Genomic DNA, 27,724 nt, shown 5'->3' on the forward strand with positions numbered 1-27,724 from the left:
CACAGATAAACGAACAGACACGCTTAAACGGATTATTTTATTTATTTATTTTTTTTTTACCCATTTACACTATTCAACTAAAGAAAATTACAGTCGAATTCGGTGCATCGTAAGTGTAAATCTTATACTAATTGTTTTAAAAATTAGTATACAATAAAAACGAAGATAAAAAGAGGAATAATAATAACAAAGTAAGTTAAAAATAAATTAAAAAGTTAAAAATAATAATTCATATATAAATAAATAAAAGGAGAGAAGAACTAAAAAAAAAAAAAACTAAAAAGGCATGTATACAGTTAGCATAGAAGCACACCAGCAACAAGAACAGATGTAGGCTGCAAACACGCATAAGCTTGCCAACCGAAACCTTAACAACACGATATTATTTTAAATAAAAATATGGAATGTTAGTTTAAGTACGGTATAGGTAAATCGCGTATATTAAGCAAAGTTGCTTTAATAGACTTTTAGTTCGATAATGAAATTAAGTGATAGACTTCATTTAGGTTTCTGCAAACAATTCTGAGCGGGTTAAACAGCTCATAATTGTATTTACCTTGAGTAAGCTTAATCAAGATAAAGTGCCTAGCGAAGTGGTTAGGGACATTAAAGCTTATATCACCAACTAATGCGGGCGACTCAATAGTACCATTTATTGCTTTGATCAAGAATGGAATCGCAAGAACAAATCTACGTTTCTCAAGTGACAGTAAGGATAATAGAAGCAATCTATTTTAATAGGGGGGAAGAGAGGCAATCGGGTTCCTACCCAAATTCCTATGGGCAAACAGCAAGAATTGTTTTTGAACAGATTCAATTGAATGCACTTAGCACCTACATGGAGGAGACCACACAACAGAGGCGTACGCGAGTATAGGTCTAACCAAACTCATGTACAGCCTTTGCGTAATGTAAGGATCATCAAGCTCTTTAGACCACCTCTTTATAAAACCATGCGCAGACTTAGATTTGCTTAACGAGAGCTGAATACGCAAGTTAAAACGTAACCTATGGTTAAATAGAACGCCTAAATCTGTGAACGAATCGACGTCCTTCAACTTGTGCAAATCAATTAAATACTGAGTAATGAGTGACTTCCTTCTTGAGAAAGAAAGCTTCTTACATTTATTTAGACTTAGTTTCAGAAGATTCAAAGAGCAGCATGCAACCAAATTACTCAAGTTCAAGTATTCAAGTTCTACGGAATAGGAAGAAAACAGTTTCACATTACCAGCATATATTGAGATCTGGATTTAATCCCCGAGGGCAAATCATTAATGTGTAAATTAAATAAAATGGGTCCTAAGTGGCTGCCTTGAGGTACGGCAGATGTCACGAGGAATTCATCCGAGGTAATGAAGTTAAACAAATAGGGAATGATTCTATCTTAAGTGGTTCTGACTGTTGCATACATCCGCACAATCAAGTCTAAGGTCACAAGTCCGAACAATTGACCTAACAAAAATCTCACGATGCTTTTAAGTAATAAGTCTTAAATAGTAATTTCAGTATGATAAATATTATATTGAAGATTCGCCTGAATTTCTTCAAAATTTGTGCAAAATTGTCCATCTAATATAAGAGATGTAATGAAAAAGCCTACCGTGAATGAGAGATGACAGCAGCTTTTGGCAGTCCTGTGGTGCCTGAAGTATAGATGTATAATAATTTATCATGGTGGAAACTATGCTCCACAGGAGCAGATATTTTTTCTGTAGCGGCTGTTTTAAGTAATGACATTAAATTTCTTGAAGGGCTTTTCACCGGTATATTTAAATCGTTGTTAATTTGATAAAAAGCAATATTTGAAGGGATTTTCTTTGAGATATCGTCGACAACTTGAGCAAAAGCTTCCCCGTAAATTATGGCCGTACATTTAGCTACGGCAATGCTGTGCAACAATGATTGTCCGCGTAGATTAGTGTTAATTAGGGCTGTAATTATCCCAATTTTCGATAATCCTAACCATATTCCAACATATTCTGGACAGTTCCCCAGCATCACACCGACAACATCGCTTTTCTTATATCCATGAGTCAGAAAAACATTAGCCACCTGGTTGGAAAATTCGTGCAAATTCCGAAAAGTCCAAGCTTGCGTTTCACTAACAATCGCAATTTTATCAGGATGTTTAGCAGTATTTTTTTGAAAAATATCCGCAATTGTCAAATTTTTCTTCTCGAGCTTTCTGGTTAAGAGAAGCAGTTTTATATATGCCCAAAGAGCCCTGAAAATAAAAGATTTATTTTAGTTGGTTTAAAAAGTTTTGTCAAAATATTTAGAAAATAGATCTTCAGTGATAGGAATCTAATTTTAGAAATATTTGAGATGAATAAAAAAATTGTAAAGTGCCAAATTACGCAACAATATATTAGGTGATCACTGATTTCAAAAAACTGGTATACTCTTCTCAGTCGAATAAAACATACATTTTGAGAGGTTATTAATCGAGATCCAAGTTACAATGAATTTTTGACCCCAGAAAATATTTGTGTAAAATTCTAGATCAATAACAGCTTAAAATTGTAAGTTACAGCATATTTCTAATCCAAAGTAATAGCAAAAACCAAAAATGAAGTTCCATATTGTTTTTTTGCGAATTCTACAAATTCGGTCCACAAAAGCAATTGTTGTTAATTTATCCATACGTTGAAGATCCTCTGTAAAGGCGCACAAATGAGTTTTTTACACGGATTTAATTATAACCTATGAAAGAATCGCACTCCAATTATAATTAGGGGAATTATCGTATGCTTTCCTTCAAACTTAATTAGAAGGTTAATCTCCTACATTCGTGGTAGACCCTTAAACGTGCTTTTTAATTTATCTCTTTTTATCTGATGAATGTCCTACCTCTAAGCTAAGGACCTATTTTGTAGTGTTAAGTTGCATGCACTAACAGTCTCCCTTCCGCTATTAAATCATCCCTTATCTTTATGTGCACTAACGACCTAGTCATAATAATGTTTTAAAATATAGCAATTATTCGATTAACAATCTATAAATGACTTGTAATTATGTCGAGTACTTTGAATCGAAACATTAATAATAAATGGTTTCAGATGCGTAAAACAATTCTAATAAAGTATTAGAACGCTGAAATTATCTGCAGTTAAGGATTTATGTCGTGCAAAGCGTACAAAACTAGTAACGACTACATATAAATCTTTAAGTAAAACTTCAAGTCCAGCTCCATAACAAATGTTTACCCTCATAACAATGAAACGGCACCCCGTTAATATAAACTAAAACAACTTAGCAGCGGCAAAATCATGGAAAAATCATGGCATTTTGAAGCTTTCATACGAGTATTCAATTAGAAGAGCAAAGTGAGAAAATGAAAGTTGCCTTGTTGCCGTCACCTGCCTGTTTGGATATTTTGAATGTCTTTAATAGACACATCGATTCAATAAAGTATGAAAGTATGATCTATTTTATAACTATAGTTAACGAAGTTATGAGAAAACATATTTTTTCCACCCGAAGGCAAGCAGCTGTAATAAGTCAATTGACAAGTATATTACCAGTTTAAGAAGTTTGAGTATAATCTACAAATTTAGTGGATCAAAAGAACGACTTATCCTCGGTACTCTGTCCTTATAGAGGAAAATATTAAATATTTGGAAAGGTCACCAAATAGTGCCAGATGTGTTATTTCGGCAAAAAAATGCTCGACAAGTTGAAATTAGTCATTCAGTGATGTCACTGCGCCAAAAATTTTTTGTAACAAACCGAAATAAGGATTGAGTCATCTATATATATTCGATTTGATCAAATTCACTAGATTTCTTGACCTGCTGTTACTACAAAATGGATTATTTTGCAAAAACGGAACATTTCCTAAAATGTGTTTTAAAAACTCGCAGTGAAAAAAAAACATCAAGCACGTGACCGTCATATAAAAAATACATTGTAAGGAAGCGATTTTGCTTCCTTACGTTATACAAGCCTGAATAGCTACCCACAGCGAACCACATGTCAGTCCGGGCTGTCTGTAAACGTCTGTCTGGGATAGTAAAGCATGAACAACCTCCTCCAGCATAAGTCAAGAACTCAAATGTATAAAAGCTTAGATTCAAGAACTCAATAGGTATACAAGCAGAAGTCAAGAACTCAAATATACAAATACGCGAGTAAGAACTCAAAATGTGTAATGACAAAATTAAGAACTCAAATGTATGAAAGGCTAAGTAAAAACTCAAAAGTATAAATACAAGTAAGAAGTCTAAATTTTTAACAGCAGAAATAAGTATTCAAATGTAAATGAGTATTCAAATGAAGAGAAGAACTCAAGGGGAAATTAGAATTCAAATGTGAATAAGAACTCAAATGTAAATAAGTACTCAATAAGATCTCAAACGTAAACAGGAACCCAAACGTAAATGAGAATTCAAATGTGGAAAGCAAAGGTTTAAGAGCCCAATCTGTATAAGAAGACAACCCGACTTATACAATCAAGTAAAATCGAATCGGTATGAACGCAGTAGGATACACACAAAGAAACTGCAGCAGCACTGTACAAAGCTGGTAGCACCGTTAGGGCAAACGAAACATGCAGAACTGACCTTAGGTAGAAAATCTATACATGCAAAACGAACAAACTTCAGCAAAAATCTCTATGTTGTAAAATGCGCAGAATGTGTAGCACCGTTAGGGCATACAAAACTTACAGGGGTAAGTACGTAGGTAGGAAAAATAAGAACATACGACAATGCATGAACTGCACAAAGGCACGATCACACATGCCAAGCACATTAGAAACACACAAAGCAAAGCGTATGCAAACACAAAGGCATAGTAAGGCACAAGCACACACATACATAACGGTGGTTGAATCACGCGATTTGGTAGCTGGGTTGTCTGTTGAGCGGACATTTGAACAAGCATAGTGATAAGCTAGACGTAAGTTATGTATAAGCAGGATCATGCAAGTCGTAACTAAGGTTGCGACTGCAGCCAACCTAAGCTAAGCGTACACCTAAGCATATGTTAACACCTAGAACATGTTGGCAATGGGACAAGCGAGCGAGGGTTTAGCTATAAAAGAGCAGCACGTCGCACAGAATCGTTCAGTTTGGTGTCATAGCCGTCTAGATAAGTACCCACAGACAATTTGACAAGTTGACCTTTACGGAGAGTTTTTTTTCTGACTTTGCGAATAGAAGATGTGCTGGTTCAGCTTTTTAATCGCCATCCCTGAAGGACTTTCAGGACAACTGACTTAACGGATAGGGGATGTGCTGGTTCAGCTTTTTAGCCGCCATCCCTAAAGAACTGGCAGGCGTCTCTTTTTTTTTTATTTTTTTTTGTACTCACATACCAACCAGGGACGAACCGCCGGGCCAAGGCCGCTATGACACTGGCCACGTTTCCGCTTTTCTAGTGTTCCGCGATAGGTAAAAGAAAACCAAGTAATAATAAATAGAAATAAATTTCGTACCACGTGGAAGTCACACCAGAAGTCGGGTCACCTCGCTGGTTCCTTGCCATAGCCAGCTTCTACCCATCGCTGTACTTCTCTCCAGTAAAAAGGAAATAATAAATCAAGCAGTCTGTACACCATTCCCCCCGAAGGTCCGGGTTATTTTTATTCTAAATTTCCTTGCAACGAACCTTGGAGTGGCCGCCCAAGAAAACTCGTTACAACATATATTAACGAGAAGAAAATGATTATGAGAATTTATATTTGGGCCATATTGTGCCCAGTTACGGTCTTTTCAACGTCTGCAACAAAGACAACAGAAACTTTAAAATGTAAATCCGATTGGAATGTTGAGTTAAGCTTTGACATTAATGGGAAGGTGACTGCATTTCAGGTGGATACTGATGCATAGATTAATATTGTGTCCAAACACACAACAAGCAATTTGAATGTGAACAATATATTACAAAAAACATAAAACTTATAACATTTTCGTCGGAAAATTTACGAAAAAATTGGTAAGAAATTGGTATTTTCATAAGGAAACGAAGAATATTGCCAATAATCTTATATTTTGGACATAGCGATAGCACGCAAAAACGTAATTGGTCTTTAAACGACAAATAATACACGATTAATTAAAGAAGTAAATGAAGTAAAGAAAGTTTCTTATGACACCAATTTTGAGGAAAATTCACATGGATTTACTGAGTTAAAAGTTAATGTTTATATTAAAACCAAGTGTTTCACATTATTGAACCAACTTGTAAAATACGATTTTTATTACAGGAAGGAACAACATAATGTAATAAATTCGATAGAAGATCCACTGGGTCTATTCTGCAGTTTTAGTAAAAAAGATTATTGACAAATTACGTAGATAGTTGGGTCATCGGCCGCTAAACAAAGCAATATCTTCTCCCTTCCCGGCATTGAAGATTGTAAATCCAAACTCAGAAATGCTAAGTTCAGGAATTTGTGTACCAATACTTATATTTGGGTGGTGCCTTTAACAGAGTTTTCTTCTTGTGGACATTTAAAACCCCCTTCTGAAGCTACCAATTCTTAACATTGCCATTCAGTATTAATGCCGCACCCGAAATGTTTCTTGTAGAAATGGTTAAAATATTTGAGGACATAGACGGCTTTACATAGATGGCTTTCTAAAACACACATCTAACCAAATTGAACATGATAAAATATTAGAACAAGTCTTAGTATGTGCAGAGGAAAACTTTCGTAAAGACAAATCAAAATTGTTTAAAAAATCTATAAAATTTGTAGGTCTCATTTTTGGTGAAAATGGTATAGGACCATGAAGAAAATTAAAGTCATATTACAAGTGCCTACTCCTACCAATGGCGTTTTTTAAGAATTGTAAATTATTTAGACTCGTTTATTTCATACCTATCAACAAGACTGAAAATTTACGCGATTTACTTAAAACTGACGGTTAGTGGTATTGAGATCATGTTCATCAGGAAGAGAATTTAAAAACAGAAATTGTGCGAGCAACTGCTTTAACGCATTTTAATCCGCGTAAAAAATTAATAATGTCAGTTGATGTCTCCCAATTTGTGGTAGCTGCCACCATTATGCGTGAAGGCAACCCAATGGCGCATGCCTCCGTATCCTTAACGAAAGTTCAAAGAAACTATCGTCAAATATGTCTTTTTTTGCTGAAATTTAGGTCCTGCTTATAATGCTACGATTTGCATGTTATACACAAGTCAGGTAAATACGTACTTATAGTTGATAGAATCGGCAGATTCCCTCCTAATGAAAATATATTAATAAATTTTGATATAGACGCTCTGTATTGTAAACTAATTTTGTCACGAATACAGTTGTTTTCCATGTTTTGAAAGAAATAAAAGGCAAAACTATAAAGGCAAAAAATAAATCCATGGTGGCGTTGTACCTTATTGTACTTCCAAAGACAGTACAAAAAACACTGGAATGATTTCAAAAAGTTTGCGACATAGAATGTTACAATTGTTGGACGAAGGTCATGCAACCATGCAGTGACGCAAAAGTCTTGTATGGTAGATAGACTTTTGGCGCCATATACCAGCGGACATAGGAGATATCGTATCAAGTTGTGAATTGTGTGCTACGTTCGAAAATTGGAACATAAAACAAGAATTTGTTGTATACGATCCACATTGCAATATATTGGAATTCAGGAGCAGGCAGTATTTACTTGATTGATTATTACTCCAAATGTATGAAAATTGAATTATTAAATCCTGGTTATTCTAGCATACAAACTGTTATCAAAATTAAGATTATTTTTGTTGGCACTCCAAATATCTCAGTCCCGCAGAATGTACCACTATTTAATTCAAAAGAGTCTAGAACATTATCCTTACCTCTACAGACGCAGTGGTTTGCGCAAAGACGAGGTCAGGCAAAAAAATTACTTATTTACTTGTTTTGTCGGCACGTATAGTAGCTCAATTAAAGAGAGAAATTGTGAAAAGAGAAAAAAGTCCAAACTCCGTCTGTATAGCACATAATTTGCATAATTTGGTATGTTTTTTCTAGTGACCCATACTACCTGAAGCACCAAATCGGAATATTTTGACCAACATATATCGTATCAATTTTTCTTAATAAATGCCTTCTTCAAGTGAAAAAATGGCCAAAAAATGGAAGCACCTAACATTTATAGTGCCTTTTGCCTTCGTGTACATAAGGAAACTCCTGAAATTAGATTTCGAACTGACTAATTACAGCAACAAATTAAAAGGGCTACGCCTTTTCGCACATCCTATAACCATCGCGATGTTCGATTATTTGGAAAAGATGCAGCACTTTCTGAGGCAATTGGCGGATTGTGTTCCACTTCAATTTTGCTCATATGGACATATAGACATTTCATTTTGCTGTGTTCACATATTTATATCTTTCATTTATTGTATGGTAAGGAAACATCACTTTTTTCTAATTTTTGACAACTTTGCGATTGTGTTGTCTTTTATCAACTGCCAATTCGAGAAGATTTTCAAAAACTTAATTGTAATTTTTATTCACCTCGATTCGCAGTAATATGAGAGTAATTAAATGAGCGGGTCTCATCATTTGTTGCACCTATCGTATGAAAAAACTTTTAATTCTTTTCTTTTTTTTCTTCGGAACTTAAACTTGGCAGCATTTATTAATTGAATTGAGAAATACGCGTAGAATTAAGAAATCAATCCCTGGAACAACAAACAAAACCTGGAACATTGATAAAGCTAAACAAAACCTCAGCAAAATAGTTAAATTTCATTAATAAAATAAATAAATAAAACTGCATCTGATCCTAGATTTAGATTAAATGTATATTTATACTAATTCGAAGTTCGCTCATTCACTCCTCCGCTAGAGTAACAAATTCGAAGTTCGTACAATTACTTCTCCGCTGAAGTAACAAAATTCGAAGTTCGCTATCATGAACAAAAAAAAAACGAAAAAAAATAATTTTCAATACCGTGTAACCGATTTTTTCCGTTTTGTACACATACTGTATGCATATAATGATTACAGAAAATTAAGTTTCGAGCAACAGAGAGAAATATTTTATATTTTTATTTTTCCAATAGTAAATTGCAATATAATGTCTTAAAAGTATATAAATAATTGAAAAAAACAAAGTAAGTAAAGTAAGCGCATGAGCCAGTAAGAGAGTATCGTGCAGCAACTCAATCAACATCGTGGAATATTTTGAGAAAAAAGACGCAAGTAATTTAATATTAAATGTCTGGAATTGGTATTTGGTTTGTGACTTTCAAGGCGTAGTCATAGTATTGGTTTAGCAATAGGAAATTTTCTTCGCATTGGAGACGTAAAAATTTCTAAAGCATAAACCAAAAAGAAAACTGCCTCCTTAATTCTTAGCGTAGGTTTATGTTTGGCTACTCTCAAATTTGCTGGAGCAATATTTTGAACGTTCACAATGTTAATTATAAAGTGTCTTACTTAACGTACCAAAACGACATGATAATTATTTTTATACCCGCTACAGAAAAATGTGTGGCCTGTGTCTTGGATACCATAATATAGACCATAAAAAACAACCAGGGTATATCGTTACGGGTGATGAAAGTTGAATTACATACAGCACAAGGTCACCACCTTTCTCGTATGCTATGGTTATATACATGCTTATACATAATCAAGAAAATGCATCAGTCGTCCTTCATCATGAAAAGAACATTTGGATATGACAGTTGCAACGAATGAGTTTTTGCAAAAGAAAAAGTCCGACAAAACAGAAAACCAATAAAAAAGTTTGAGAAAAATAAATCGGATTTATTTCTAGATAGAAGACTTTCAACCTTGAATATGTGCTGTAACGTTAACGTAGGCAAAAAAAAAGTACTTCCTCATGAAAACTAAGACTTGTGTCAGGAGCAAACATTTAGTCGCAAGCAAATTGGAGCAGCTTTTCTTGGGTGAATACAAACCCTAAACTCGCCTAAGCCCACAGTTCGATGACAAATATAGCGGATACGTCAACTTGATTGAAGGAGTCGTAACACTGCCTTATAATACACATTTGCTGAATGTTCTATACTACGGGTAAACTTTGGAACTCCATAGCTTAAAAGCCTCGACGAGTTCATTTCTAATATCGAATTAGAAAAAGTTAAGAAATTTGCGCAGGAAAGGGGAAAAACATTCAATTTTCATCAATTTTCAAGCCACATCCCTTCTCAGCTTATTGGCAAAACAAGGGCAAAGTGAACCAAATGCTCCCCTATAATTATGAAAACTTTATAACGATTAGATAAACTCGCGATAACGTTCTATCATTGTGTATCCTTCTTTCTTGCTTTTTCCTTTAAAGCAATTCTTCCTATTGTTTCTATTGTGTTGCATTTAGTTCAATATTCAATCACTATTAAAGTCATTCTTTACTTGACAAGTTACACAATATATATATAAAAATTTACCCTTTTGTATGCAAAAAACCGAACAACATTTCGCTGAAAATTAATATGAGGAAGTGGGGAAGAAAGAAATGAAAACGGTTTTTGATTCTCAGCGTCGAGTAAACGGAATATGCTTTTGTATGGAATGCATTGGTGGAATGTATATTGAGTATGTTACTCGGCAGCAATTTTAGAATCGATGGTGAGAAAAGCTCAAAGTCGAGAAATATAAGCCTCGGCTTTTCTTTTTGTAATATGATCAATCACTCGGCCCTATGCGTGTAACACGTTGAGGAATAGAAAGAACTGGGAAAAAAGAAAGAGATAGAAAAGAGTAGTGACTCCAGACTAATGTGTTTATACTCACTCGGTAAATATTATACCTTAAACGGCTCAGTGCCCTCCTTCTAGCTACGACAAAGTATGGTCGCAGGCCGCACTTAATTTTGAATCCGGTAACGCTGACTTGGTAGTCACAATTCTTATTTAATCGACAGATCAAAGCAAACAGAAGAGAGAAAATGAAAAGGGACAATCCAGGGTAAAAAGAGGAGAGATTTGTTATGAGTAGAAGAAAATTGAGGAGTTCGATGAGGATAGCCTTGGATTAAATATAAAAGAGAAATGAGATGAAAGACTCAGTTCGGAAAATTAACAAAAGAATTTCTTCGTCGAAAATATAAAAATACTTGTTACAAAAAAAATTTTGTTTCTTTGAGTTTTCGAAGCAAATTTTAAATAAGAATATTAAATAAATCTAGGATAAATGTTGTAAGACTAAATAGTATAAAAAAGAGATGCGTCTAATATTGCTACTTATGGTTTTATATATATATATATATATATGGTTATTAAAGTATAATCCAGTTTTCTGTCGACGATTATGAGCAACTTTTTGTTTTGGAAATTTTAAATAATAAATTTGTTGACCTGGAATGATGCACAGGAATGTTGCTCTGAGATAAGTGGACGCACATTTACTTGGAACATTTGACTCATCATATGATCGAGTTTTGAAAATTGTCGCAGAAGTCTTCATCACATTTAAATCCGAAACGCAGGTCTGAACACAATTTCACGCCGCCTTTCAGCATGTCATTTATTATTATTATCAGTTATGAAAAAAAGAATAAAACATCCCAAGCTCCAACTGTTACCATAGATAGAAAAATTACTTAAAATATATTCCTCGTACTACAAAAGAAATGTAAGAAAGTTGCTATCAACTGAATCGGTTCTAAAAATGTACCTTCTTCTTATTCGCCACCTGGAAAGGTATTAAAAAGCTAGACTGAACGCAGAACTCAAATATTGGAAGATGGCAGAGCTAACCATCAATATCAAGATAAGAATGTAGGTCAAAATCAAAATAATTCAACTGAAACCCAAAAAATGTATGAAAATCAAAAAATATATACAAACGTATTAGAACAAAAATGTGAATACATATCCACATTTTGAACACGGAGAGTAACACAAAGAATCAGAATTTTGAGATAGTCCGAGCGATTAAACTTGATGTAAAATCTTATATTACGGTGTTTTCTTACATTTTTATTATATTTGCTTATGACTGCTTGGAATATATATATTTTATTCTAACAAATTTACGCTGTAAACTTATTTTTGTTAATTTGTACAGGGGAGATGCTATTTCAATATCTTAGAACGAAATATACAGAACATCTTGAGTTGGAATATTTAAACTATTTTTACTACCATCTTAAACTATTCTCCTACCTCAATTCCTGCTGAGCATCATTCAAGTTTCTTCTAACCTGGGGAGTAATCACGTATCTGTAAGTTAATTTTTGTTCGCGACCAATGAAGTCCAAATGAATATGCAGAAAAAAGGAAAAAATTTTTGTTTATATATAATCGTGCGCAAAAAATATATATAAGTGAACAAGTAAGTTAGTTTTTAGTGCATTTTTTAAATGGGCGAAGCTAATAATTGTGGTATTTCTTAAAACAATAGATCTACACCTTTTCGTGATCGCGTGTGTATAGCTCAAAGCAGCAAAGATGATAACGATTCTCCTAATTGCTTATATGCCGTCGGCCACATTTAAAAACATGCAAAATGAAAATCTAATGGTGGTTACGATTAAAACGAGGATTTCATATAATAGACAGAGAAGACATTGTGAGGAGCCAAAGTCGGACCTCGTTTTGGCCTCACAGTTTCTCCGTCTCTGGTGGGGAGGAGTGCTAGAATAAGTTACAGATTAAGTAGGATAAGAGCGCTCTGATAGACTAAGTGTAGGCTACGATAGACTAAGAGTAGGCTAAAGTAGGCTAAGAGAAGTAGAGTAAACTAAAAAGTAAGTAGGACAAGAAAACTAGGTTAAGAGTTAGCTAGAGTAAGTTAAGCTTAAGGGAGTTGAGTTTAGGCTTTAGAAGGAGTCGGTCGTGAACGTCGAGAGCGAGCAGACGTCCTGTAAGCTGAGACTAGAAAATACGATTGTGAAATATTAAACAATAAAAATGAAGAATATTATAAAGAACCAAAATAAAAAATTTTTTTGATCGATAACCTGGCCAGCTGAGCAATGCCACCACCAGATTCGGGCAATTTAAGCCCTCACAAGTGGCACCCGAGCAGGGACTTCAAATTGTCATGTTATTGGAAAAGGGTGAGAACAAGCAAACAAGCAAAGAAAAGGGCAAGGAATTAATATGCTTGCTGCGAGCACGTAACAACAATGCCGTGTATGCTGAAACCCTTAGGAACCAATGTAAACAAAGTACCGCAACGTCGTCGCCTAAAAACCGTTGCGCCAAAGTACAAAAGAGAAGAAACACTGCTGAAGGCGAATTGGCAACTACAACCTCGGTGCCGTTTGAAGCCGTGTGCGTGGATACGAGCGAAAGGAGACATTCTAAGTGAGATTTCAAAGAAGAAGCAAGTGGCTGATCGCGGAAATAAAAGAAACCGATTAATTGAAGAAAATTCTACCAAAAACAATTTTGGCAACTATAAAGTTTAATGTTCTTATGCAAACAAGTGAAACAAGAACGTACTGTAAAACAAAAAAAAAACAAAAAAGACAAAGAAAAGAAAAACATAAAAACCAGCCAATTCAATAAAGAAAAAGAGGGACAAAATACCGCAACGAATAACCGCAAAGGATTCATGGCAAAGAAAATTTACGGAGTGCAAAGAAGTGCTAAAAATCACGTAAATTTTCCTTTGGTAATCAAAGAATATTTTTGGTAACGATGTTCTTTTCTTACAGGCCTAGAAAAAATATAAAAACTGAACTTTAAGTGCGTGCGGCATTTTACGAAAACACTCAACTCCTCAATATTTTAAGTGGCAACCAGAAAATTTAACTCCATAATGTATAAATTTGATCAACGTTCTGCTTGGAAAGTTAGCTCCAATTAGCTACAATTAATAACGAGTACTAGTGAAACGTCAAAGGAAAAAAGACAGCAACAGCAGGGAAGAACACACCAAAGCAAGTCAACCAAAATCAAACGCCCGCACCACCACTATCATCCCCAACGGAAATAACAACCACATCATCGACAACAAGCAGCAACAACAGGGGTGCTAGTTCAGGTGTGCGCCAAAGCATTTGCTACTAAAAGCCAATGCTTCATGTCAGTGGTTAAGGTGTTCGGCGTGCAGCCAATCTTATATATTATCTCATTATTACTAAATACCTTGTGTAAACAACAAGACTAAAAGAAATTCTAAAATGTGAAACAAGAACACAACCATATCTCGCTTTCGTTGCTCTCACCTTTCGTAGCAAGAAGTATCGCCTATAACGACCTCCGTCCGTGCTCATTTTGGAATTTGCTTAGTACGCATCATAAAGTCCTGACGAATTTCGAAAAAAAAACCAAAGGAAAAACCCCACTACTCCACTTCTATAGCTTTCCAAAGCTAGTTAACACCCTAAACAAAGCCGCTCAATACGGCGTGCAATCGTCCGGTAATGTGAAGGAAAAGACAACAAAAGAGATTTTCAGTTAAAACTTTTTTTTAATGTATATTTGCTGACGAGGTAGATTTTTGCAAAAAAAAGGAAATTAAGTAATCGCTATTGAACAACAAAATTCTGATGAGTCGCGAAATTGAAATTCCGAAGATCGAACAAAATTTAAAAAACAGCACTAAGTTATAAAATAAATAAAATAATAGTAATACTGTGAGAAACAAATATGGGCCGCCATTCAAGGATAAATAGTAGACTGAACGAGAATATCTTCAATCAATAACGAAATTTTGATTTAAAGAAAAAACCTAAAAGTTCGTAAATCTATGCAGCTGAAATTCTTAAAGATACAAATTAAACCAAAACACTAAACAAGATAATTGGAAAACATTTTTCGTTTGCAAAGGAAAAAACTCAAATTAGAAGGGGACCGACGTCCTTTCCCTCTGAATGAAGATTAAATTATACAAACCCAAAGAAATAATTTTCTTTAAACTTTTAGGAAGATTTTTCGTTTACAAATATTAAGAAAGGTAACGTGCGAATGGACATTTCTTCGTTGAAAGGCTTCTTATAGGCCGAAGGTTTCCCTGTACTATAAGGATAATCGAACTTATGAAGAAAGCAGAACGTATTTTCGAAAGAAAAGGAAAAAAAAAGAAGTTACATTCGAACAGAAAAGAAAAAAAGAAAAAAAAAGGAAAAGAAAAAAGAGGGAAAAAACAATAAAGAATAATATTCAGAGCATCCAAGAAATTATCCAATTGCGTATTACCCTTATTATTAACTTTAGTTAAGCCTGCGTACTACTAAACTCCATCCGGAAGCTGCCCCATAGATAACATGATGTCCACGTTACGGGTTAACTCCTTGCATACGGACGAGCTCCAAGCCTGTTCAGGGGAGCTCGACCTGGAAATTACGGGTACTGTGCCAGAGATGAGGAGGCGCTGGGCCCAATTAAGAAACCAGGACCACAAACCCGAAGTCGTTACACGTCTGTTAGAACTACAGACAAAGCTTGAGGCCCTCACCAGGCAGCGATCGCTCTCTCCAGCATCGCATGCGATAAATGTAGCCGACGAGCTACCAATAGACAAGAGATGGTATTCTTACACCCGCCGACGAATCCCAAAACTCTGCACGTACCGGTGACGACGCAGGGGCCAGACAACAAAATGGCACCGGCAACCCATTCCACTATCGCGACAACAACCAACGACACCAGAAAACCGACGAGCACGCCGCTCCGATTTGCGGAGCACATCGAGTTTTCCCGACAGCGACCAACACGAGGCATGTCATCGAAGTAGTCAGCAGATGGGGGCTCAACTTTACCGACAACAGAGAACCGCTCCCGAACGGGTCGAAGAGCTGTCCGAGCCATAATCGACAAAGACCGTTTACCCGCCGCCATAGCGGTAATGCTGTGCGACCGGGGCTTAACGTAAAACCGCAACAACAATCAACACTGGACAGCCTGGGAGAAGTTCCAGGCTGACTTTATGAGGTTCTTCCTACCACCGCGACACCTTGGCCGGATCGAAAATGATATTCGCCGACGCACCCAGCGACCGATGGAAAAATTCCAAGTTTACGTGCTGGGCCTGCACGACTTGGTGCGACATACCACAATGACGGAGGAGCAAAACTTAGAGCGAATTTACATGAACGCACAACCAGAATACGTGTTGTACACACGGCGTCGTGACATTAGCCGTTTAGCCAAACTAATGGAGCTCGCCAACGATTTAAAGTCGATCCCGACGGGCGATGCGTCACGCAAAGCTCCCCAAGAAACATATAGAGAACCCCAGACAGGCGGTTGGCGGCGTCGGCAAGGAAACAACAGGAATTGGCCAGATGGGCTTTGGAATTGCAGCAGTACGACTTTGAAATCCATTACTGGCGCGGAACGAGAAACGTGGTGGCCGATGCGCTTTCCCGACAACCACCCGAGAAGTTCAACCGCGTAGTGACACAAACCGAGCCACCCGTAGCATGCCGGTGGCTAGCCAAGTAGTACAAGAGGTTCAGATAGAACCGCAGAAATTTCCGGACTTTATCGCTAGCGACGGACGGTTATACCGCCATTTTCCACGGAGCAACGTGGACGAGGGAGAAGTAGCATGGAAATTATGCGTGCTAACACCCGTGAGGACCAAGATTTTGCGGGAGAACCATTACGAACCCACAGCGGGCACCTCGGTATACGTAAAACGACACGCCGAGTTTGCAGCCGATACTATCCGCCTGGGATGCACCAAGACATCGCCCGGTACCTACGAAATTGCCGGAGCTACCAACAATACAAACCGGTCCAGCGGAAGCCGGCCGGAGATATGCTAACGGGCTTGCCGGAAGAGCCGTGGTCGACAGCAGAGTTTGTGGGACCATTACCAGACGAAGGCGGGCCACACGATGCTCGGAATATTTTTGGACCAGTTCTCCAAATGGGTAGAGTAAGTCCCGCTCAAAGGAGACACCGCAGTCGTGCTGATAGACGCCTTCCGAGAGCGCATCCTTAGTAAGTTCGGCACACCGCGAGAAATCGTCAACGATGATGGGGTGCAGTTTACAAGTAGGCACTTGCAGAGCTTTCTCCTATGGATCGAAGTCAAGCACCGGCTCACCGCACCGTACGCTCCACACGAAAACCCTACCGAGAGGGTCAACAGAGCCGTCAAGACGACCATCGCGCAATACTTCCAACACCAGCACGCACCATGGGATCAATGTCTGCCGGAAATCACCCTGGCCGTGAATACCACGGTCTCAGATTCCACCGGCTAGCCCATGGCGTACATCAGTCAAGGACGCCAGCCTAGACTGCCACGCGTCTTCTATAACCAAGGGCGCATCGGCGTTCCAATTCAGGTCCAGTCATCGCGGCAAAGAGTCCAGACCCTGAAGGAAGTCATCCACAGCGTGCACCGCAATCTCGAGCTTTCGTCATCCGATCAGCGCAGATATTTCAACTCCCATCGCGACTGCTGGCAACCTCAGGTTACATGTCTGGTGATAATAGGCCATCACCTCCTTTCGAAAGCGGCCAACCAGTTCCCCGCAAAGCTGGCGCCCCGATATCAAGGGCACTACAACGTGGTGCGGTTCGAATCCCCGAACATCATCCAGGTCGAGGACAGCACTGCAAGGACGCTAAAGCAACAACTACCACAACAATAAAATTCGGAACAATAACAACAATCCATGAAAACTCATGGTTCTTACCATCAACAATTCTACATACCACCCTGTATTCAGCAGCAATACCAACAAGTTATCTAAATCCATGAATGGGACAACCCCGCGAACGATTTCGAAGAGACAATGTCCATTCAGCTACAGCCAAGGGTATGTCAACCATTTGAGAGCCCATAGTACCCAGCCCTGACACACAACCCGTACCTACAGGCCAACGGTCCGGCACCCCAACGTCGAAAAGCCAGAGGTGCATGAGAGCTGATGGAACAACCGGCTAACGATCCGAGACTCCGATGTCCAAAAGCCAACGATACAAGAGTGTTAGTATGACACTCTATCAACAAGACGCCATTGGGCGCTTTTACTCTGACTAATTTGGCCCATTTTCAATTCCAACCTGCGTGCAGAAATATCCAAGGTTTCTACATAATTTGAAGTCGATATCTACATTTTTGCAACCAGGAGAGTGCCACAGAGACACACAAAAGGACGAGCATGTCTAAATTAACTCAGAATTTCACACTAATCAAGAATATGTATACTTTATAGGATCTCTGAAGCTTCCTTTGGGTGTTACATATAGTTTGCCAAAAAGCAAAACGAGTGTACCCCCATCTTTCAGTGTTAGGTATAAAAACGATATAAAAGCGCTAAAAAAATGTAGTGTACAAAGAGCAAAAAGTGCCCAGGAAACGCTTCGCAGGCTTCCACCATGAAGCAGTGGTAGCAAAAAACAAAAAAAGTGGGCTAAGTGTAATATAAAAAAAATGGCAAATAGATGAGTTCTTTTAAATTGTTTTGTGAAAAAGTGCAGAGTTGGAGCTCATTAAAAGCTCCTTACTAAGAACTGCAAGAGCTCGCTCTTCCAAACGAAAGAACGAAAAAAGAGTTTTAGAAGTAATGTTTAAATTTACCGATGTGATGGGATATACATCAGATGAAAAAGAGAATGGCTATCAATTCGGAAAGCATTTTGCATGTATGCGGGCGCGTGTAAATTGGACCGACACAAAAACATGCAGTGAAATTTTTCAGCTTTTGTGTTATACATGAATTCTTTACTTTCATGGTTTTGCTTGTTAATAAAAAAACCTTTTCTCCCGTCTAATTATTTACATAGCTTTGCCACTTTAACTTCGGAGCTTTGAGCTACTTTTGGTAGCAGTGTTTGTCAATACAAAGATGAGTACTCCAATAGGTAATCCGGTAGGTGATCCCGCTATTGCTATTTCTAATTGGTTATGCCTACAACAGGTACACTTTCAAGACACTAAATAATTGTTTCTTTATCATTTACCAAAATGTTACAGGCCTAAACTCTATGATGAGCCAATCTTCCTTTAGCTGTGTAAGCTGTGATTGTTCAGTGCTTGGTTTTACTGAAATTTGATTGAAGCTTGAACTGCATAGCTCTGAAAACTTTCTTTCGAATGTCTACGTATTCAGAAATAATAGATCAGCGGCGGCGTTCTTATAACTCTATCCTCGTTCCGTCTTTTTCAATTTTCACCTTCCTTCGACGGTGAGTTTCTTGCTTATGTGTTAGTCGCACAGAAACACATTTTTAAAACACAGTCCTATATAGCCCCTAATTTATTAATTAATGTTTACAAAAAACATGCTTATCTTATTTGGGCGGGGCAGCCAAATTTACCATACTTAACGTACTTTCCAAATATTATATTATTTTCGACCTTTTTTCCTGCCTTATGAGGACTTTTTCTGATAACCTGTACAAATAAGTCTACAAAATGAACCAATTTAATGTAAACTACCAGCTATTGATTTTTTTGTTAAAATGTTGCTATGGACTAACTTTCATCATAACATATTAAAAATTAAACCTTTTTCGAAATGGTTTCTTATTTGTGAGAAACTGTGTATGGAATGAAGTCCAACAAATAAATCTCTATGGTTTAAATTTGCTCCACCTAATTTTCATGTCCAATTACCAACACGTTTCACCACAAAACATTTTCACCACGGTATACAAGGGCTTTCCTTATAAGCGGAGGAGTCCGGAGAGCAGAGCTACGTAGTTCAAATTCGGTCAGATTGATTTCAGTGCCAAATTACTATTATGGACCGGTATATGGGAGGAAGTACAAATTTTACACCCTATCTAAGTATTTCACAATCTAGAATGCCAGAGTATTTTTATTCACCTACTTTTGTCAAGAAGTTTTGAATAATGATATAATAATAACTTTCCAAAATAAGGCACAGCTTAGAGAGTTATCGAGAAAATTATCCAACCGAAACAATCTACAATAGAGTTCGTCCTTGGGCCAACAGCCCGCGCGTATCAAATTTCATCAAAATATATCAAAAGTTGCGGTCTGTAGGTTGGACATAAAAATACATGGATGTAGACGAATAGACGGGCAGACAGGTTTCTAGAAAATGGTTCTGTATTGGTCAGTATAACAAAAGGTGAGTCAAGCTTAAGCCTGTCTGGTTATTACATATGTGTGCACAAATCTATAACTACAACTAGTCATGTGGGATAAAAGAAGTGGCACATCTTATGCTGGAATACGCCTTGGTTCTATCGTCACGTTATTTGCCTAGATCTATTGAAGGCTTTTGATCGGATTTACCTCTCTCCCCTGCTTGGTACATTATGGTTTACTGGTCTTTCTAGCAACATATTCGACTTTTTTCACTCATATCCAAAGTATTGTGTCTCTCCACGTAGAATCAAGGTTTCAACTTAGCTGCTCAAGGGTGTCGTTTTAGTCTTATCTCTTCACATCATTTATGAATGACTAACGGATGCATATTAAACACTCGTAAATTCTAATGTTTGCTAGCATAATATTTCTGTTCCGCTCATTCATATATCGGTGTTTAACTTCAGTGTTGCAATAATTTAAAAAATGTGATAAACTTAGATCTGGTAGCTTCGTGCTATCGCTATATATTATTGACAGTTATGAGTTGGCAGGTTTCAATGGGTCCGAAGTTGAGACTACGCTTTCATATCACCAATTACATAAATAAGGTGATGTCAGTTTTAGAAAATGTGATGTACTGTGCCAAAGAGTTCAATAATCGATATGTTAACAAGTGGCCATTTACTTCCGTTGAAATATTCACTCATTTATCGTGTTATTAGAATCTGTATAAAAGTAATTTTTGTTATTTGCTAATATATTTGAATTCATAAATACTCTATTTTAATGAGTAAAATAACCTATGACTTGTCCCGAACATAGCAGCAGCGTATATTTATTATTTAGCTACTATTAATTGCTTTTAATTCCGTATAAGATTTCAACATGTATACTTGTTTTATATTAGTTATTTTACGCAGCTAAAAAAAATAATCTTAAATTTAGAAAAGTATATATTTCGAAGAATATTTATCTGCTTAAATTTCAGTGAGGAACGATTATTATTTTCCACAGTAACGGAAGGCACAAACAATGATATATGTGTTCACCCCTTTGTCACAATGGCAAGATATCAAGGCACCTTTGCATGATAAACAAAAGAAAAGGAGCGGAGAAAAGAAATGCCGGTGTACGCAATAAAGTCGTGTAAGAGATAAGTTTAAGTTTAAAAAAGCACGAATTAAGTAGGGCAGAGAATACGAAATTTTAGTCTTTAAATTAAAATTGCTGCAATATTTTATTTCAACAAGAAACTTTCTTATTTTTATCTTTTCCGATTGCTAAGACTTATTCTAAGCAATTCACTGACACTGAACAATAGCTGTCTTCAAAAAAGATGACTGAGCCAAAAAAAGTAAAATCAGAAGAATTACAAAGTGCTAGATTTAGAAACCTACCGTAAATTTTATAGCTATTTTCTAATCCGTCTAATTTAAAGATAACTTGAAAAGAAAGGTCATACTTTGAAAGGGAAATGTTATACTCAAATTAAAACTTATACTTTTTCGATGTCGCGTTGCGATCCGTCAATATGCTAAATCATGTTGCCATGGTCAATTAACAATAAATTCAACGTCGGGAAGAGTAGGAAATTCGAATGAATAGGACGAAACAACAGCAGATACTGTAATTAGAAAATCATCACCCGCGCGACATAATTGATCCTTTCTGAAAACCTGGAAAGAATGGTGAAAATATTCTGACTAATGTAAATCAGGTTTCAATATGAGTCAAACAGAAAACCTGCACTGCGGGCTTACGTCCCGCATATTTTGGTAAATAAAAGCTACTGGACATGAAGAAACATTTAGCTTTTTGAGGGTGGAAGAACTATCAAATTAGTATTACAGAGTAGATCCCGAGGAATGAATTTTGTAATTAAGGATTCAATTGGCCACAATGGTTTGTTTAACAAAATTTCCATGGTTTTAGTCGTAACTAATACTTTAAAAGGCGAGATAGCTCTTGGATGAGATAGAGCCAATTTGAAAATATTTACACGCTTCAAATTGACAGATGGGACTTTTGTAGCCAGATAACATTTAATGTTATGCACAAAAGTGTCAGGCGCCAGACCTCACGCGAATATTGCCTTTCTTTGTGGCACTGCTGACAAGCAGACGTCATCCCTACCAGAAGCAATAGGTTTCATAAGTAGGGAGTTTTGAGTTGATAAGATAATAGAAGGAGTATTTTCATGTGCCGCTTGTGTGACTTGCCCAGCGAGGGGACCCGGGGACACACCAGGACATCGAGGGGGGATTTGGTATTTTTATTAATATTCTCTGGAGATGTAGGCAGAGTATTCTGAATGGCACAACTGGGAGGAGATACCCTTGCCACTTCAGCATAGCTGAAACGAGGAGGAGGGCTTTCCGGGTAGAGGAAACGCTAATGTTCTTTGTAGCCAAGGATGGAGCACTCGAATGAATTGACGAATGAGATTTGAGCGAAGGGGAAGCTGAAATACCGCACGCTACACCACGCGTAGGTTTTTTACAGGCCGCTGTGGAAGATGAGTGCTTTAGATGGCGACACTCATCAAACATTGTCTTGATTTTTTTCCAACTTTCCACACAATGAAAGGAGGAAGTTGGCACTATATGTTGTCAACCATCTTTCGCAAAACCTTTACCAATTAACCACTACGACTTTAAAAAAAGACAGTACACAATTTTTGCCACTTCTGCTTACCCCAGGGTTGCTTGATATTGGTTTGCGTCTTTTTACAGCTTATAGAAGCTGTAGCTATTACTTTAGTAGGTTTTTCACAAACTGCAGTTTTATTATCGTTTAAATCTTTATATAGGTTAGAAATGGCAACATTTCTAAAAGTCTATATTTTCTTGTTCTTCTGCAAAGCAGCCACTCCGAAGTATGTAGTTTTTGAGTATCTTTATTTCGATTTCCGAATTTTCATGGAATATAATAAAAAAAAATTTTTCTGCAGACTACTTTTGTTTACAAAATTCAGCAATTTTTGATTGGCACAACGAAAGTCGTGGCAAAATAAATACTCATTAATAAAATTTTTTATAGACAAAAGTGGAGGCGATGAATTTTTCGATAAATACCACAAAGACTTATTAGAAAGAACTCGTCTGCTTAATCTAAACTTTTGTGCCAGGTAGAAAAAATGTCATAGAATATTAGATTATTTTCATATGAAATTTTCTGATTTACTGGGCTCAGAAACAGTAATAAGCATGAAAATGGTTTCAGACATCCAAATAACTTCACGATGACTTTTGGAAAGTGAAGATTGTTGCAGTATTTGAGCCGAAAAATTTATTTTTAGGTAATGAATTAAATTTCCATTGATTTAAACTTTAATGAAAGCGAAATATTTGCATAGAAAAGTGTGTACATTATACTGAAAAATTTTAATTTACTTTTTAATTTTGATTTTTTTTATATCGTCCGAAGATTCAGCAGAAACTGAAGGATTTGTATTCATTCGATTTATTCCACATGGGATACGGCTAACACCCACAACATGGGAACGATCTGAAACTTTATCCCTCAGGAACACCTTAGACCACATTTTTTCATATTAGATCTTAGTTCTATTTTAACTCTTTGTTCAATTTCAAGATCCGAAAGCATTTTTGTGAATCGGTCGTAGTAATACTTACGTGCGTTTTTGTTAACCTCTATCCTTGCTGGAAACTGGAAATTGTTGTTAGATCATATCTTGTTCTTCTGAACAAGATTTTTATTCTTTTAGATAGCTGCTTCGAAGCGAATGCCACAGATTTATAGTTCTGAAAAATTGTGGCACTCAGCCCAGTAGATTTCAACAGACTTTCCGGTCTTGTAATATCAGGAGCCCTCTGTATTACCGACAAATCTTTGGAGTTCTTTTGATAAACGAAAATAAGTTATTACCTCGATTTTCGACTTATCCGGTTTAAATGATTCATCTGATAAAATATGACCATAGAATGTAACATGAGGGTTACACAAGTTCCTTTTTGTTTTGTGCAGTTTACAATTCCAACTTTCATAACCTTCCAGTAGCAGCCATAGACTAGCTATCAGCCGTTACCTCTATATCATTTAGATCATAAGTCATTCGTCAAATTTTCAACTGAAAAAATTCTGGACCTGGCGAGACTCCAAATGGAGTCCAAAATGCCATCATCTTCTAAATTCAGTATACCAAAACCCTTTCTTTGCATCAATGGTTGAAAAAGCTTTAACATTGGACAGTTCCGACAACATTTCATCCATTATCGTGAATTATGAATTAAATCAATTTAGGGCTCAATTAAGTGGAATAACGTCCATACATATTCGGAACCTGTTTGCCTTCTGGATAAGAATAATGTTGCTTACCCAAGCAGGGTGTGTTTCTGCTTTGGCAAACATATCATTTTTTCCAGTCTCTTTATTTCTCCTTTTAATTTTTCTTTCAGAATAACCGGTATTCGTCGTGTCTTTCGATGTACTGGTGGTGCAAACGGGTCGCCTTCCAACTTAATTTTTCCTCGAAGCCGCAACCTTTAAAGAGGTTGATGAACTGAGCAATTATACTACCGGACTGCAGTTTGAGGAAATTTAACTTTTCCGAATAGTAGTTCTTTGCTCCAACAGAGTGAGTATTTTATCAAAACCGAAGACAAAAAAGCACCTTCCGGCAGCAAAAACTCGTGATCAGTATTAACAACTTGGAAATAATAATAGTAATAATATAATATATTTTCGACAAGAAATTTTAACTTTTTTTTCCAAACTTCTATTTTTACACCACCAAATGCTTTTAGATTACAGTCTGATATATCTAAACTTGAAAACTTTTGTTAATAAAATTGCAAAGGTTTATAGAACCAACTATACACAGGTCAATACCAACATCCGCTAATCGTTAGCTTCAAACGCACTTCGCGCTATTTCTGTTATTTCCGAAAGCTAGCTCATATTGATGCTTCAGAACTCGAAACGACATCTTCTGCGTCTGGTGGGAGTATTATTTCATTTATTTGCTGCAGTTTTGAAATATAAACATTTTGCAAACTGTTTTGGTTTTTTGCATATTATACACTTTTTATTAAGAGCGGGACAGCTGCCTTTTGTAAATGGGTGGGAACCTTCTAAAAATTTATACAGTTTCTTCGAATATGTTGATCCTTTGATTTTACCGCCTTGATACCTGCATTTACTATTTCATTGTATCTGTACTCAGCTACATCGTATACTTTCTATTGTCAACGTTATCATAACTCAACTTTGAAAGATCTTCTTTTAGAAATTGTTTCTTGAAATTCTCCGTATGCCAAAAATTACTTCGTCATGGATTATAACTTTCTTTAGAGAATTTTGAGGGCCTTCGTGTATGTATGGAAGCCACCTTTCGAGAAAAGCGTGATCGTGATACATAGTTCAACTTTCGTTAGCAGTGTCTTGAAATCGTGAAATTTTGTCTTCATCTCAAGCGGCAAAGTTGTCGAACTTCTACTTCACTTCATCCTCTACCAACGAACACAATAGATTGACCTTGTTAGTTTCTTTTTCTACAACCCATATCGCGATACCTATTGTCTGCGATGCATAGTCTGCTGCATCACCTGCATTTGCGTGTCTATAAATTCTTTATCAGACATGTTTTGGACAAATCAGTTCAAAGCTATTGTCGATAAACTTATTATTACATTTATTTTATATTTAATCCTAACGAAGAAAATGCGACGAAAAAGGGCTTTGATTCTGATCTTACATATGCCATATTTATATTATGCCAGATCTGTCAATCTTATCACAGAGGAATTCAATAATTTTCGATTATTTATTTATTTATTTATTTTATTCCACTTATACTAGAAACTCAACTGAACAAATAACAGTCGAGTTCAATAGGCTCTTAATGCAAAACTAATATTAATTAACAATAAAATTGAGTCTAAGCATAATAAAACAAATAAGAGGAAAAGAAAAGAAAAAAGAAAAAACAGCATGTACACTATCAGCATAGGAGCACACTTACAACCGGTACAGGACCAAATTGCAAATGAACCCCTAAGCCATCGCAAACATGCATAAGCCTGGCAACCGATAATAAATTGACAATAATTCACTTTCGAAACGTAACGACTTTTTAAGGATAAGAGCTAGTTTAACTACGACATAGGTAAATCGCGCGTATTATGTTGCTTTAATGGACTTTAAGGAGTCCGATAACGAGAATAAGTGATAGACGTCATTTAGGTTCTTGCAAACTACTCTGAGCGGGTTAAACAGCTCATAATTAAATTTACACTGATTAAGCTTAACCAAGATAAAGTGCCTAGAGATGCGGTTAGGGACATTAAAGATTATTTCACCAAGTAATGAAGGCGAGTCAATAGCACCATTTATTACTTTGATTACAAACCTGCGTTTCTCAAGAGACGGTAAGGATAGCAGAAGCAACCAATTTTCATAGGGAGGAAGAGAGGCAATCGGATCACAACCCAAATTTCTAAGGGCAAACAGGAAGAATTGCTTTTGAACAGATTCAATTGAATATACATAGCACCTATATGAAGGAGACCACACGACAGAGGCATACTCGAATATGCATCTAACCAAACACATGTACAGCCTTTTCGTAATGCAGGGATCATCAAGCTCTTTGGACCACCTTTTTATAAAACCAAGCGCGGACCTAGCTTTGCTAATCAAAAGCTCAATATGCAAGTTAAAACGTAACCTATGGTCAAATATAACGCCTAAATCTGTAATCGAATCGACGTCCTCCAACTTGGGCGAGTAAATGAAATACTGAGCAATGAAATACTTTCTTCTTGAGAAAGAAAGCTTCTTACATTTATTTAGATTTAGAGTCAGAAGATTCAAGGAGCACTATGCAACAAAATTATCCAAATCACCTTGAAGCTGATGTGATTGCGATTCAATAGAGAAGGAAGAAAACAGTTTCACATCATCAGCATATATTAAGATCTGGCTAGAATTAATCACCGATGGGAGATCGTTAATGTATAAACTAAATAAAATGGGACCTAAGTGACTTCCATGAGGTACGCCAGACGTCACGGGGGAATTCATCCGAGCTAATGGAGTTAAAAAAAAATCTGAAGGATCTATTGTGCAGATAAGAGCTTATCCATTTTACTAAGTAGGGTGGGAAACCAGAGGCTTGAAGTTTAAAGATAAGTAGTCTATGGTTAACCATATCAAATGCTTTGCTTAAATCAGTGTAAATAACATCTGTGCGAGAGCCACTAGAAAAAGCCTTGAAAACATGACAGGTAAACTCTAACAAGTTGGTGACTGTAGATCGCCCTTTCCGAAAGCCGTGCTGGTGCGGAGAAATATACGAATTAATGCAAAGGCCAAATGCTGAGTCACAATACGCTCGAACAACTTGGGCAAGACACTCAACTTGGCTATGCCTCTGTAGTTCTCAACAAATTGTCTACTTCCACTCTTGTGGATAGGAATAAGGAAACTACTCTTCCAACATGAAGGGAAAACACCTAAATACAAGGACATGTTAAAAATCTTTGAAATTACACCACATAACTCGACAGCGCAAGATTTAAGTACACATGCTGGAATTCCATCAGGTCCAGGCGAACAACTGTATTTTAGAGAACTCAACCCTTTGAAAACATCATCTTCCGAAATAGCCAAGTTAGGTATTGAAACCGAGTTAGTTGTAGGATATGGGTAGTTTGCTGATAAATCGAAATTAGCAATCGAAAAGTTTCGTCGGAAATACTCAGCAAATAGATTTGAGATTTCAAAATCATCCGAGGAATCAGAGCCATTAAAAGAAACATGAGCGGGATATGTGGAAATTTTTCTTTTAGAGTTAACAAATTGAAAGAAGAT

At 36.7% G+C, this 27,724-nt stretch overlaps 1 protein-coding gene across 3 annotated transcripts in view; it reads right to left on the reverse strand.

The window, feature by feature from the left end:
• The window catches only part of LOC119642517 (long-chain fatty acid transport protein 4-like), a 60,356-nt gene that overhangs the window by 11,968 nt on the left and 20,664 nt on the right, over nt 1–27,724 (reverse strand). The window contains exons 2-3 of one of the 3 annotated variants that reach the window (XM_038041665.1): nt 12,082–12,138; nt 1,604–2,227 (exon numbers count right to left, since the gene is read on the reverse strand). In XM_038041665.1, the coding sequence (XP_037897593.1) occupies nt 1,604–2,227; nt 12,082–12,138 (681 nt within the window). The remainder of the gene's footprint in view (nt 1–1,603; nt 2,228–12,081; nt 12,139–27,724) is intronic. The other 2 variants (XM_038041664.1, XM_038041666.1) reach the window with 2 other exon arrangements.

Source organism: Glossina fuscipes, unplaced genomic scaffold, assembly GCF_014805625.2.
Source record: "Glossina fuscipes isolate IAEA_lab_2018 unplaced genomic scaffold, Yale_Gfus_2 224, whole genome shotgun sequence".
NCBI lineage: Eukaryota > Metazoa > Arthropoda > Insecta > Diptera > Glossinidae > Glossina > Glossina fuscipes.